This window comes from Monodon monoceros, unplaced genomic scaffold, assembly GCF_005190385.1.
Source record: "Monodon monoceros isolate NGI ecotype Baffin Bay Population unplaced genomic scaffold, NGI_Narwhal_1 Super_Scaffold_11, whole genome shotgun sequence".
Classification (NCBI taxonomy): Eukaryota; Metazoa; Chordata; class Mammalia; order Artiodactyla; family Monodontidae; genus Monodon; species Monodon monoceros.
Window position 1 is genome coordinate 3259033 of NW_021703767.1, and position 14765 is coordinate 3273797.

The 14765-nt window shown below is 49.1% G+C and overlaps 1 protein-coding gene across 2 annotated transcripts; it reads left to right on the forward strand.

Moving 5' to 3' along the window:
- The first annotated feature begins 662 nt into the window (after window positions 1-662).
- On the forward strand, window positions 663-13936 carry RSPH1 (radial spoke head component 1). Of its 2 annotated transcripts, XM_029215368.1 has the most exons (9): window positions 673-726; window positions 3196-3309; window positions 3412-3517; window positions 5591-5681; window positions 6389-6524; window positions 9766-9837; window positions 11851-12007; window positions 12776-12919; window positions 13725-13836. In XM_029215368.1, the coding sequence occupies exons 1-9, from the start codon at window positions 673-675 to the stop codon at window positions 13775-13777; spliced, it is 927 nt and encodes a 308-aa protein (XP_029071201.1). In that variant the 3' UTR covers window positions 13778-13836. The 2 variants fall into 2 exon arrangements, with proteins under 2 accessions (XP_029071202.1, XP_029071201.1); XM_029215369.1 differs by lacking the exon at window positions 3196-3309 and having other exon boundaries at window positions 663-726; window positions 13725-13936.
- Window positions 13937-14765: the final 829 nt, after the last annotated feature.

The following is a 14765-nucleotide window of genomic DNA, read 5'->3' on the forward strand; positions in this document are numbered from 1 at the left end:
AGGTCAGAGCTGACTCCTTGAGTCAGGAGGAGATGTTTACAAACACAAGAAAAGATCTCGAAGAACACATCTCTGTGGACCGCCAACACCGAAAGATCAGAAGAGAGCTCAGAAGGGTGAAGAGGGCCTGCTGAGGGATCCGAGGAACCAGTGGCCGGGGCTGGGAAGGGGCAGTGCCCAGCCCTAGGCAGGGGTGAAGGCCTCAAGAGAACTGGCCCGACGCTCTTCCTGCACCCCTCCTCGTTGCAGCATCACCCAGCAGCTGGTTAAAGGGGGCAAGCCACGTGGTGTCCAGGTTAGCGAGCAGGTGGGTACCCAGTACGCCTCAGGCCCCGCCCCCTCCCTCCTCTTGCGCGACGATTGGCCGAGGCTCCCCTTCTCGTTGCTGTGACAGCCCCCGAAGGCTGCCATTGGCTTCTCCCTATGCCTTCCCGCCCCAGGCCCCGCCTCTCTCCCGTCCCAAGCGGCGATTGGTGGATGCATCCCGTTGCTATGACAGCATGCGATGGTTAACAGTGACTCCTACCCCCACCTTTCGGCCTCTACGCCCCAGTTGGGAGGAAGGCGGGCCTGGCCGCGTCTCCGTGGCGACGGCCGACGCGCTGCAGGCAGCTGGTACCTACCGACTAGAAAGGCTCAGGCGGCAGCCGGGATCCAGACTGGGGCGGGATCATGTCGGACCTGGGCTCGGAAGAGTTGGAGGAGGAGGGAGAGAAATATCTTGGGGTGAGATCTCCGGGTAAGGGGGGGAGCTCCCAGGGGTGCGCGGACCCTTGGAAGCCGGTTTCGGAGAGTGGGGTGGCCTGGAGGCCAGCCACAGTCCCACTGGGAGGCCCAGCCAAGAGCAAGGACCACGCAGGCCACAGCGGGCGCTGCGTCCTGCAAGATGGCTGTGAAAGGTGAAACGTTATGACGTCCGCCTGCCGAATCCCTTCTCGCTCCCCCCTCCACCAATTCCTCCTATCGTTAAAGGCAAAGATTTCCAAATCCAAGGCTTTGGAAGCGTCCTCTTCCCTGCTGTCACCCTTCATCGAGGCAGTTTCCTTGGATGGCTGGGTCATCCCAAGCTACCATACTATTCTTGAATGTATTTTTGTATATTATTCTGAAACTATTTCTGTAATGGAGCCTGGCTCCTCAGGATTAAAGGAAGATGGGGGAAAGCTGCTTCCTGGCAGCCTTCAAGAAATGCTAAGGAGGTCCCAGGCTCAGCGAAGGCTTCCTGAAGTATTACCATACAGGCCTGTAATCACATGTGCTTTCTTCACTCTTGTTGGAAATGACCCGGGTCGTTGGAAATATTTCCTGGTTTAGACAGCGGAGAGGAGGTAAGGGATGCACATTCAGTGATGTGAGCTGGGCTCCATGTGGGCATATTTGTGCTGCCTGAAGCCAGAGGGTGACTATTGCCTGGCTGGCAGGTTGGGAACCTCATCCGCTGTGTGTGTGCAGGGTACAGAGTTGAAATAGTTTCAGAATTACCTGAAAAATCTAGCACCCCTGCTGAGATAGATGTGCTTGCTCAGACCTTTTTTTACTAGCTCTGCACACCCATCTTCCAGCTTCTGCCTGATTTGCTGCTGAAGACAAGCACGTCTGTGCACTGGAGCCACCTGGCCAGTAGGGAGCGGCGGAAGTGCCTGGGATGTACGCATCCCGGGACAGCCAGCAGCTAGTGCTAAAAGACAGGACAAACTGCCGTGATCGACACTCCAGAACGCCCTGTGCAATGAGGCTGAGTCTGGGACATCACCCGACATCACCCATGCTTGGCAGCCGCCTCTTTCACGTCTGTTTTCGCACCCCCTTTGCTGGTTTCTCCTGGGAGCACTTAAAAAAAAAAAAATCTCTCTCCAAGGTCTGCTTCTGGGGAACCCAAGCTACATCACCTTCCCAGTAAGCTTTCTAGTTCATCCCCTCAAATGGCCCTACCGATCTGTAACTTTTTAGCGTCCATTATTTTCAGGTTCGATTCACAGTTGGGGTCATTTTCAAGGGTTCTCTTCCTATTCAGGCACCCCAGCGTCTCAGTACTGGGTGTATTGAGAGGTCTTTGGGGCGGCAGGAGGAGCCTTTTGTACACTTTGACTTAGACTAACCCTGAAACAAGTTTGTAAGGTTATAAAATTCTGCGTTATAATCTGAGCATGAATTTCTGAGCCAAACAGTGCTAGAAAAGCACAAGAACTGCAAAAATGTTTGTTTCTGAAGCCCTTGACTTAATGTGTCTGAGCTTGTGTGTAATGTCTATCCAGATCCAGCGCCATGTCAAATCATTGCTCTATGCCCTCGCCATTTCATTATTCATTATTTGCACCCTACACTCATGTATTAGGTGCTTGAGAAACGTTTATTTCATGAAGGATCGAGAAAATAGGGAAGCAACAAGCTTGTATTATGTTTTTTATTGATTTACTTTTAAGATAGATTAATTATCGATCTTAGCTATGAGGGTTTGAACCTTAAGTCTCTTGATAAGGAGTTTAAAAATAAGATAAACTAAATTGAGTTGGGAGACCCAAGTTGACAACTGAGCCCAGTTTATTCCTCAGCTCCCCCTGCCCCTCTCCCACCATCAGAGCTTCCTTGAAGGTCAAAGCTGTCTTCAGGCCACAGACACCCCAGGGATGATTTGCATTTTAAGTTCTGTATTATTGGAGGAAGGTGGGTTTAGGACACGTTCCACCCGCAAATGCTACTTCAAACGTGTTCCTATAAAGAACACAACTTGGCGCACCTCGCATTTTCCTCAAAATGGTCAGTTTTGTTTACAGCTTAAAGGATTATCATAATACATTGGAGGGAGAGAGTGAAAGTCCCACAATGGACAGGTGCCAGCTGTGTGACCCTGGACGGATGCTCCATGTCACCCAGGTGTGGTACCTACCTTACCTGTAAGACAAGGCCAAGGGTTGGGAGGATGCAATGGAATACTATTTATAAAATGCCTAACACATAGTTAGTGCTTTTATTTATTTTATTCATTTATTAAAAAATTTATTTTGGCTGTGCTGGGTCTTCGTTTCAGCACGTGGGATCTTCCTTGCAGCATGCAGGATCTAGTCCCCCAACCAGGGTTCAAACCCGGGTCCCCTGCTTTGGGAGCCCAGAGTCTTACCCACTGGACCACCAGGGAGATCCCTGGTTAGTGCTTAATAAATGGTAACTGTGATCATCTTGTTTTCTTCGGTCCAGGAATACGAAGGGGAGCGGAACGAGGCCGGTGAGCGGCATGGTCATGGGAAAGCGAGACTGCCCAATGGGGACACGTATGAAGGGAAATACGAACATGGTAAAAGGCACGGCCAGGTCAGAATCAGTGGCTTGAGTGGGTGGTTTACCCAATTTAATACTCTGTTAGCAATGATTAAATTCAGGATTGATATGAATTATATAATCAATGTGTTTCAGGGGACCTACAAATTTAAAAGTGGTGCACGGTACATTGGAGAATATGTTAAAAATAAAAAACACGGTCGAGGCACTTTTATCTATCCAGACGGATCAAGATATGAAGGTAAAGTATTACCACAAAGCAGACTTCCGTGTTGTGGAGGACTTGGGGATGGAACTTCTCTGGGGATGCTGAGACACACGTGAAAGCTTCAAGTTCCCCAGTCATTCAACAAATACGATCTATGTTCCTGTGTTCACAGGGTTGATGCAGAAACCAGAGAGCCTTGTAATTAGTGAACTGATCCACAGGGGGACATGTGACTGTCCCTGTGGCCCGCACATTCCCTCCTGGGGGCCCATGCGCTGAGAGAGGTTGCTGGGCGAGCATGGACCTCGGGGGGTGGGTTGGACCCAGGTCAACTGGTGCTCAGTGGTAGAGTCTCCTTGGAACTGTTCTTGCTGTCTTCCATTTCTGACCAGCCCCTCTTCTGATGAACACCCTGTTGGTTTAGATGGTGGTTCCTTCACTGAAGGCTTCTGATCTGGGAGGCGTTCTGCCTCGTTAAAGTGGCGTTCTTACCTCTGCCGCAGTGCGTTACGTGCCAATGTTATGTGGCTCAGGAAGACTCTTGTCCCCTTATTTCCAAGAACCGCACTGCCGCCCCACCCACCATTGTCACCTGGTGTGACGACAGTGTGACGTCTCACCCCAAAGACCGGTGAAGGCCATTCCTAACCCAGGGAGAGAGACGAGCGGGGGTGGGTTGTGAGCCTCGCCAACGGTGTGCAAAGGTTATGTTCTGGGCTGCTTTTCTGGGAAGTTAATCTAGTTTTCATCAGATTTCCAAAAAGGTCTGTGAGCCCAACCCTGGAACTGGTGTGACAGTAGGTGTGACCTGGTTCAGGGGACCCCATCCCTCCCTGCCTCAGCCTTCTCCCCTGCAGTGCGAGGATCAGATGAGTGAACACACGTGAGATGCTCAGAACCAGACCTGACGGATCGTATGTGTTCAGTAAATGTCGGTGGGCCGCAGTGTAGCTTGTGTGATAGCAGCGCTTCTTACCACGGATTCCACCCTCTGAGGGTGTGGGCTGGAGCTGCGGGTCTGGTGGCCACATAAAACCAGAACCGAGGCATCATCAAACAGGGCTTCTGCTGGAATCCGACACCTGGGTGGACAGTGTCACTGCTGTTCCTACTAGAGATGGAATTTCTCTTTGGTTTTGTTTCATAAATCTTAGAAGCCTGGCTCCAGACCCATCTGCTTTTTAAATCGACTTGACACAATCTAATTTAGGATTTAATTCTTTCCAGATTCTGATGAACCTAATCTCATTATTGTCATTTTGATTTCAGCGTAGATGTTAATCTAATTTGAACAACATATATGTTTATATATATTATATATGTGATGTATGAGAAGATATATGCATATGTGGAGATACATATATATGCACTCAGAGTAGGGGGTTGAAGGAATTTTTACTGTGAAGGTTATTAGCTAACATATAAAACGCCTTTGGAGGCAGTTGTAAGTTGTCGTGTCTCCTTATGGTTTTGTACCTTAATGGGTGCAGGGCGCAGTCACTGCCCAGGGATTTCCTCTCTGAGTTCGGAGGCTAAGTACTCATTTTAGCTCAGTAAGTCCACAGTCTTCCAGCCCAAAGCCCAAGTTAACATGGGACTTCTTCGCCGCTGCTTTGGCCGAAAGGGGCGCAGACCGGCCCGCGGCCACTTGGCGAGGATGCTCAACACAGGTGTGCGGGGGGGGCGGCCCCAGGTGCCGGAGCAGGTGCGAGGTGGGAAACAGACTGAAATGCCGGCAAGTGGCTGAGAATAGACCACCGAGGCTCCAAGTTGTTGCTGGGTCACTGAACTCACGCGAGGCAGCAGGGGTGTGGAGCTGGGGCCACTGTCCATAGGGCAGCAAACCCTGGCTTGAAGCCTTGCTGTGCCGCCGGCCAAGTGGGAAAAAGCCGCTGTTAGCACATGCAGGCGACAGTGGCCCAGTACATACACCTGCCAGCCCGTCCCCCCAGAGGCCCGGCTCAGCCTCCCTCCGCCGGCTCCCCACTCCAGGTGTCCATCGGTCCGGCCGAGAGGCAGGGATGGAGGGGGGTCAGAGTGGGCAGGGGCAGCGGTGAAGGGCGGAGCTGTTTCCTCCTGACCCCTGCTTTTGTGTGGCCCTTCCAGGGGAGTGGGCGGACGACCTGAGGCATGGCCACGGCGTGTACTGCTACATCAACAATGACAGCTACACCGGGGAGTGGTTTGCTCACCAAAGGTTCGGTTCTCCCCCTGGGCCCGCAGATCAGTTCACGTCATGAGCACATGACGGTGACTAAGCAACAGAATCATGACCGGAGAGCCCACTGGCCAGCTCTGCCCCATGGTTCATGGCTTTCAGGCCAGCGTGGGAGCAATGTACTGCTGCACGGCTGCAGGTTCCCGGGAACCCACCCAAGGGCCCCAGGCCACGGAGGGCACAGGAGAACCTTCTGGGCGCTGAGTTGCAGCTCCCAGGAGCCCTGCCTTTTCCCCGAGCCAGCCAGCTGATAGGCGGGAGGCCGCCGCTGTCCAGCAGGGATGCCTGCTCTCAGCTGGGGCCACGAGCAGGAGGTGTGCTTCGATTGGGCCCAGATACAGAAGCCACTTCTGAGCCCACCTCAGCCTAGGCGCCCCCTTGATTCAAATGTGTGTCTCAGGGCTTCCCTGGTGGCGCAGTGGTTGAGAGTCCGCCTGCCGATGCAGGGGACGCGGGTTCGTGCCCCCGTCCGGGAGGATCCCACGTGCCGCGGAGCGGCTGGGCCCGTGAGCCATGGCCGCTGAGCCTGCGCGTCCGGAGCCTGTGCTCCGCAACGGGAGAGGCCACAGCAGTGAGAGGCCCGCGTACCGCAAAAAAAAAAAACCAAACCAAATGTGTGTCTCATAAACCTGGAGGGGTTTTCACTGCAACGGAACCGAGTGCATCGCGGTCCTCATCTTCACCAGGCACGGGCAAGGCACCTACTTCTACGCGGAGACGGGCAGCAAGTACGTGGGTACCTGGGTGAACGGCCAGCAGAAGGGCATGGCCGAGCTCATCCACCTGAACCACAGGTACCAGGGCAAGTTCTTGAACAAAAATGTAAGTCAACGGGCAGCGATGTTTGCCAATGAAATAAGCAACACCCTCCTCCCCGAGCCTGTGTAAATGTGTGAGCAGAAAATAGGACAAACCCAGGCAAACCCTCCCACCCCCTCCAGATAGGGAAACAGGGCAGCTGTGCTGAGCTCCGAGCCTCACTGATACCCACAGAGGGCAGGGCGGGGGCGGGGGAAGCTCAGCCAGTTTCTCTGCATCTCAGTAACATCCATGCTCTCTCCCAGCAGTGGGAATCATTATAGCACTGGGGGCATCTTGACCTTGGTCTTATGAGTAAATCGGATATGAAATACATATTTGTCTGGAACGACTGAGCATTTCCTGCAGTTGAGCCTGTGGGTGTTTTGACTTTCTTTCCCCCGGGAGGCCCGCAGCCGGAGCCGCAGGGAGGAAGACCCACCAGGTCCTCCCTGGAGCCCCATGCCCACCCACCTGCTCCAGGTGGTGGTGGAACTGGAGGCCTTGGGTCTGAAGGTTTCCGGTTCGCAGTACCCGTGATGGGTCATTTCTGTTTGGAGGACTCTGTGGCCTTACCTGTCCTTGTTGCCCGAGCCCTGATGGGATGCAGAGAAACCCTGAATAATTTGGAACCTACCTACCACCCTGCATTTGCCATGTAGCCTTGATCAGGGGTTGAGCAGAAACTTTCCCCGAAGAAGGAGTTTGCTGAGCAAATGAAAGGTGTTAAGAGTTTGACAGAGGAACATCTAACTGATTTAATAAAGTAGCCTCAGACCCTTAAAACTCAGTTTTCATTTCCATATAATTCACGCCCTAATCGCAGACTCTGCTTTTAGTCTTTGTAAGTGTAGGCACGTTCTCCTCAAATCTGTACATGGAATACGTCACTCCCAGCAAAATCTCATGAGATCTTTTTCGGCACACGGAGGTGGGTGGAAGAAAGAGAATTTGATACGAGTTAACTGGGAGGAACCAATGAATGCTGTGAACCTAGACTCATCTGAGGAGTAAGAGCAGAGTGGGGCTTTGTTCTGCTAGTTAGAAAAAGACTTTAAAGTTGTGCCAGAGCGTAGTTCCAACCGTGAAACGCCCAGACTCTGGATCCCGCCTGCCCACCTCAAGCATCGCAAAGGCACAGACTTACACGTACAGCTTATACAGAGTTACAGCATGGGGATTTTAATTACATAAATAGAACCACACTATATCAGGACACAAAAATATACCCCCGAAAAAGCTATCTTTTTGTGTATTCAGAAGTTTTTATGTAGGTTAGTTACTGGAATTGCAAATCTACAAGTACTGATACTTTAAATGATGATGGATACTCTAATTGTCCTGAAAAGCTAAGCCAGTTTATACTCTGGTCAGCAGGATATGGGAGTCTCTTCATCACTTCTTCCATCAACATTGGATAGTATTAGTCTTTAACATTTTCTTTTCAAATCTGGTGGGTAAAAAATGTTATCTCATAGTTTTAATGTGGAATTCCCTGATTCCTGGTGAGGCCCAGCACCTTTACACACTTTTATTGCTGGTTTGACTTTCTTCCTTCAGACAATTACCTGTTCACATCCTTGCTGACAAGTTATGAAAACACACTATAAATCTTCGATAATGAAAACAGTGTGATACTAGGATAGAGAAATATAGATCAGTGAAGCAGGTTAGAGAGTCCACAGACAGATCGAAGTATATAAAATAATTTAGCACTTGAAAGGATGTCATTTCCAGTTAAAAGGAATGGTGGGGAGAAGTCAAGAAATGGTGCTGGGAGGGCTTCCCTGGTGGCGCAGTGGTTGACAGTCCGCCTGCCGATTCAGGGGACACGGCTTTGTGCCCCGGTCCGGGAAGATCCCACATGCCGCGGAGCGGCTGGGCCCGTGAGCCATGGCCGCTGAGCCTGCGCGTCCGGAGCCTGTGCTCCGCAACGGGAGAGGCCATAACAGTGAGAGGCCTGCGTACCACAAAAAAAAGGAAAAAAAGAAATAGTGCTAGGACAGCTTGATGACCATTTGGGAGAAAAAATAAAACCAAAGTTTGTCCTCCAGCATGTAGATGAAGATACTTACTAGAAGAAATAAAGATTTAAATGCAAACAAGAAAGTCACAGATAGAAGAATAAGTATTTATGACCTTTGGAATGAGGAAGAGGACTTTCTATACAAAAATAGAAAGGAAAACCCAAAAGATTTCACTTGATAAAAATAAGCCAATATAGATTAGAGAGCACCATAAAGAAAATGTAAAAGATATCTGACAAAAGGGCTTGAGATATTTGTAACATTTAATTTGTAAAGAACTTAATCAACGTGATTTAAATTTCAAAAATGTTGAAAAGAAATTCAGCCTTGCTAATAACTTAAAAGGTGTGACTTCAAATGATGAGGTCCTGTTTTTTACATATATATAAAAAAGTATAACAAACGTTAAGCCCAGAAAAAATATGGGTTTGCGGTCGAGAGGCTCTTAAGTGCTGTTGTGGGAAAGAAAATTATTAGAGCCTTATTCTGGTTTAAATATATATATATAAAACACATACTTTTATCCAGAAATTCAACTTCTGTAAATTTACCCCGAGGAAAATGCCAAGGGTGGACCTAAAGATTTAACTCAGAATATGTTTACCATAGCATTTTTTGCCAAAGTATCAGTATGCCAAATAACAACAATAGTAGGTGAGTAAAACAGATTATAATTCTTTGATGAAATAACATACCAGGTTGACAACTGATGTTATGGAAGAATATCTGTGATATGGGAGGTCATTCATGCCCTATTTCTAAGTAAAGATAGAACAAGAGTCAGCACGTGTAGTTACGGTCAGATTTTTATTTAAAAAAAAAAAATCTCTGTATTAGAAATAAGGTTACAGAGACTACATCAAAATATTAGTAGTTCTAACACAATATTGTAAATCAACTATATAGTTAGATAAAATTTTTAAAAATATCAATAGTACTATTTTTAGCTAGTTTGACTGTGTGGGTCAACTAAGTGAAATTTTTGTCATAAATACATTACTTTTATAAAGAGATAAAATGTAGTTAAAGTTTTTTTTTAAAACAAACAAAAGGGGGCCTATACTTTGCATTCCATTAGCCATTAGTTCACAAAAGCACCTTTAATCCATACTGAATTTTCCCCAGTTCCATGATTTGGGGTAGGTTTTATGAAAGTCACATTTATAAAGCATTTTGTACTTTCTACTGGGTGTTGATGCTCAAGAGTGAAGTATTTCTTGGTTTCTCTTTGCTCGTAGCCCGTTGGCCCTGGAAAATACGTGTTTGATATTGGCTGTGAACAGCACGGGGAATATCGCTTAACAGATGTGGTAGGTTGCAGAGTCTATATCACTCCTACGTTCATAGGCAAACCAGCTGCTCGGTGATACTGATCCTACAGATCTGCGTCGGGACCAATTGCCCTAAGGGAGTATAGGAAAGGGGATTGGGCAGAAGGGGAAGCTGGGTTCTGACGGGACCCCATGGGAGCTCTGAAATGGGATGACCCTTCAAAGTGTCCTGAATGGAGGCCAGGACCTGTGACCCACATGTGGACCAGTCACCGGCTGTGGGCTGCCTGTGGACAGGGGCATGAAACCTGGACAATGCGGCCTCCTTTGATGGAGGGCAGTTCCTGGCAGGAACTCTGTTATGAGCAACCAGCTGCCAACACGCCCAGCAGCTGGAGGAGTGAGCACCTGAAGGGGGGGGGGAGATCACATGATCACACAGGAGCCAATGAGAGAGCAGACACCCTTGGGGGCGGTTCTCAAAGCGCAGTCCCTGCGTGCAGCTCTGGCCCTACCTGGGAGTCTGTTTGAAATGAAGAGTTTTGGGCCCCACCCCATTCTTCCTGAATCAGAAACTCAGGCTGGGGCCAGCGATCTGGACTCCAACAGCCCCTCCACGGGATTCTGGTGCAGTTCAAGTTTGAGCACCACTGTCCTGGAGAAACTCAGGCATTTGGACATGGAGGAGAGCAGTGTATTTCTGAGTGACTCAACGGAAGTAACAGGCAGGGGTCTGTCACTCTTTGTCACAGGTATTGTCATCTCTTTTCCATATTTATAGATTGATGTTCAACCTTTGGAGTTTTGTGATAGTTACAAAACTGAGAAGTAGACCAATATGCTTGGTAAGATTGCCACGTGTTGGCTGTTAACCTTTGTTGGAATTATTCATTATTATAAATTCTTCCACATTTGGCGCTGATGAACTTTGTCTACTTTCACTGCATTTTACTTTTCTCTCCATAATCCTTGAGACTAGAGCTTCAGGGCTTATGCCCTTCCATGTCATTCCATGGATGTCTTTGGGTGTCTTTAGGCTTTTTCTCACAGTGATGTTGATACCGAAACTCGGCCTCTGTGCACCAGTGCTGAATCAAATCTCAGAGACAGAGTTTTGGGTGAAGCAGAAAAGAATGGCTTTATTGCTTTGCCAGGCAAAGGGGGATACAGTGGGCTAATGCCCTCAAAACTGTGTGTCCCAACCTGGTGGAATTTGGTGAGGAATTTCATAGCAATGGTTCAAGGGTGGGGTTGCTGACAAGGATCAGGGTGTGTGCAGGGCCTGCGCTCCTTTAATCTGGCCTCAGGTGGTCTCTTGATGAGCTTCTCAAGGTTATCAAACTGTGACCTTCTCTCTGGAATGAACAATGTTTCTTCAAGGAGTGATGAAACATTCCAGTTTCATCAAATGCACATCTTCAAACGAACATCTTCCATTTCTTGGGGGTTTTAGTTCTGCAGAAGAGCTCAAAGACATTGTTTTGTGTATCCCTTGAGGCAGAACGAGGACCCTGCCCCAAGGCTGCACCACTGTTTCTTGGTTCCTCCCCTCTTATCTCTGCATCCCCTCCCTTTCCTGATTAGTAATGGCTTGAACCTGCCCTTTGGAACTCAGGGAAGGTCATGGAGGCTGGGGCCTATTCCCTAAAACAAGAAACGGGGAACACAAAGGCTTTGGTGTCCAGGAGCCCCACGAGGTCCTGCTCAGTTTCAGTGTTTGTTTTGTTACGTTTAAAGAATCTTAGAGCTGAAATGTGGCTGAGCGGCTGCAAAGGGCACTTAGTCCTGGTCATTTCTTAACTGGGAAGCGTTTGAAAGCCTTTTGTGCCCTCAGCGGAATGAGTACAGGAACTGTGTTGCCCTCACCTTCGTGTCTCATCCTCGTTCTTTCAAGATTCATTTTCAGCCCTTGGATTATACTGTGGAGAGTTGGCAATTACTCTGATCACTGAATCCTGTTATAAAAATGCCCCAATGCAATTCAAAACCTGTCCCATCTCCCCTCACTTTAATGTCCCATGCATGTTGGTCAAGTTACATTTTTTAACTTAGGAAAGAGGAGAAGAGGATGAGGAGGAGACACTGGTAACTGTCATTCCAAAATGGAAAGTGACCAAAATCACAGAATTGGCCTTGTGGACCCCGCCCCGCCCCCAGGAGCAGCCCAATGCGGATGGACCAAGCCAGGGCGAGGCCCCAGGAGCTGAGGGTATATGGAGGCCCTGGGGGGCAGATGGAGTAGGGCTCCCCGGGAAGCAGGCTCTGAGTCCCTCCCCTTGGTCAGTGATTGGCCATGGGTGTGACCTGGGCAAGGCTCCGACAGCAGCTGGGATGACAGGTCCTTCCTAAAGGGGATCTGGACAGCGTTTCTCTGTGACCCTCACAGGGGGCTTCCTAAGAAGTCCTCAGGGGGCTGTGGAGTATCGAAGGTAGGTTACACTGGGCAGGAGCCCTTCTGTTGCAAGTGATTGAAGACCAGTTCCAATTGGCCTAAGTGGAAAAAATACTGATACTAATTCATTGGTTCATACAATTGGAGCGGTGGCGGGGAGAGAGCCTCAGGTGTGGCTGGATCAGGGCTCCACGCTCGGATCTCCTCTCTCCTGTGCACTGGCTCTGCTTGCCAGCATCCTCTTCCCTTTGGCGACCAAAGCCCAGTGACTTTATCAGATTGCCACCCAATCCGCTCAAGAACCCTAGGGAACAGAGAGCTTCTCTCTCCAAATGCTCATCAAAACCCTTGGGATATATATTGTATACTTAAAATAAAAAGCCCTTGGGAATTAGCGCTTCAGAGCAGTGATGCCCATCCCTGAACCTATCACTGTGATGGGGATGAGGGAGCAGATGCCAGGCCTGGGTGGAGCTGTGACTCTGAGTTAGGGGGTGGTCCCCTGATGGAGAAGCGGGCACTGCTGTCAGCAGGGTGGGTGTGGCAAGGCGTCTGCTGATACCGGTTCCCTTTGTTCCATCTCAGGCGGGGCAGAGCCGGAGGAGGAGGTCCAGCCTCTGACCGATGACATGTCAGAGGGGGAATTAGATTCAGTGCATCCTGGAGAGGAGGAGGGAGATGCCAGCAGGGAGGACGGAGAGGAATTCCCCTACGACAGCTTAGACCAGGGTGAGCCTGAGCTCTGGGGGCCAGGAGGGCGGGAGGGAAGGAGGCACCAGGCACGCCGGGGTGGGTGCAGGGTTTTCTCTGCCTTTGACCGAGGCCGTCCTTGGGCCAGGCCTGAGGGATGGGACATTTCAGAGGACCTGCCCTGGGAATGTCGCTCCTTCTTAGGTGTCCTGGTAGGGACAGCCGTGCGATGCATGTTCTCTCTAACTCGGTCCTTGCTAGTCTGCATTTCACCAATACGGCATGCCTCGGGCTGCAGGTCCCAGTCGATTGATCCCATGGCTTCATTTAACTACATGTTTTTCACCTTTATAACGCTTTATAATGATGCGTGTATGATAATATACAGCAAACACCTTCAAAATTTAAACCCTTTTACCATTTAATTTTTCAGCATTAATACCCACAAATGCTCTTACGGGGGTGTGGGAGGAGGGTGGGAAGCGTGGAGTACAGCTTCCACAGAGATCAGAGTTTCAACAGTGTTACTTATAAATTATAGTCCAGCAATTTTATTCACTGACGAGTGCGCGCAGGCAAAAGATAATGCTGGACCTTACTCTCACTTACACGGATGTTCTTTGTCTTAGCATTTACTCCGAATAAACCTTTTGCTTAGTTTATTACTGGTACCAAAAGAAAAACTATAAAAGCCTGTATAAGATAAAATTTAACGTTCTATGATTTTGCCTGATAAATAGAAATGTTTAATATTTATAATACCTATTGCAAAAGATCTGCTAGCAAATCATGCATTTTTAAATAGAAAAAAGGTAATACACTCACATTTCCCTTTTCTTCCCAGGAAACGTTAGTTTTGAAGAAGAGGAAGCCAGACAGCCAGAGCTGCTGAATTAAGATGAAGCAAAAGCCCGAGTGGTAGGAGGTTGAGTCTTAAAGATGCGTCTGTTACCAGGGTAGTTATTACTCATCTATCACTAATCTTTCTTACTTAGTTGTTTGTTAAGATGTTTTACAATTGCAAATAAATTTCTTCATTATCCTTTGTTTGTGAAATAGCCTCTGCTCCCAGTTCTTTAAAAGTTACCTGGTTGGGGCTTCCCTGGTGGCACAGTGGTAAAGAATCCGCCTGCCAATGCAGGGGACACGGGTTTGAGCCCTGGTCCAGGAAGATCCCACATGCTGCCGAGCGACTAAGCCTGTGCGCCACAACTACTGAGCCCGTGCACCACAACTAATGAAGCCCGCGCGCCTAGAGCCCGTGCTCCGCAACAGGAGAAGTCACCAGCCCCTGCTAGCCGCAACTAGGGAAAGGCCGTGTGCAGCAATGAAGACCCAACGCAGCCAAAAAAAAAAGTTACCAGGTTATTTTGCCATGATTTTTTTAGTGCTGTTTTCTCCTAGGAGAAAGAAAAACATCATATGACTGTAACTCTGCTGAAGATGGTTAATGGAAATGGATTCTGGCTAAGTTAGCTGGGTGACTAGATAGTGAAGTCCCTCTCTCAAATTACCCTCAAGCGAGCCAGGAAAACACCTAGAAAATAAGAATTCCTGTGTGCAATGCTCATAAAACACAACGTAACAAATACATGTCAGGCTTGGGTAAGAAACCCTCAGGTGCCGCCGGAGGGGGCACTCCCATCCGTTCTGCACCTTCGGCATCTCGGGGTGGGCTTTGGGGCTCCCTGCCGGGAGGTCCCTGCAAAAGGCTGAGGGGCAGGGCTGACCGCAGAGATGGCTTTGGCCTGTGTGTACGCTCTTCAGGCCTCCTGGTGGGCTGGGGGCTGACACCTACGTCACCTCCAAGTTCCTTGAGTACGGGCCCACCTTGTTTTATTGTGTTTTGCTTTAGATACTGTGTTTTTTTACAGATTGAAGGTTT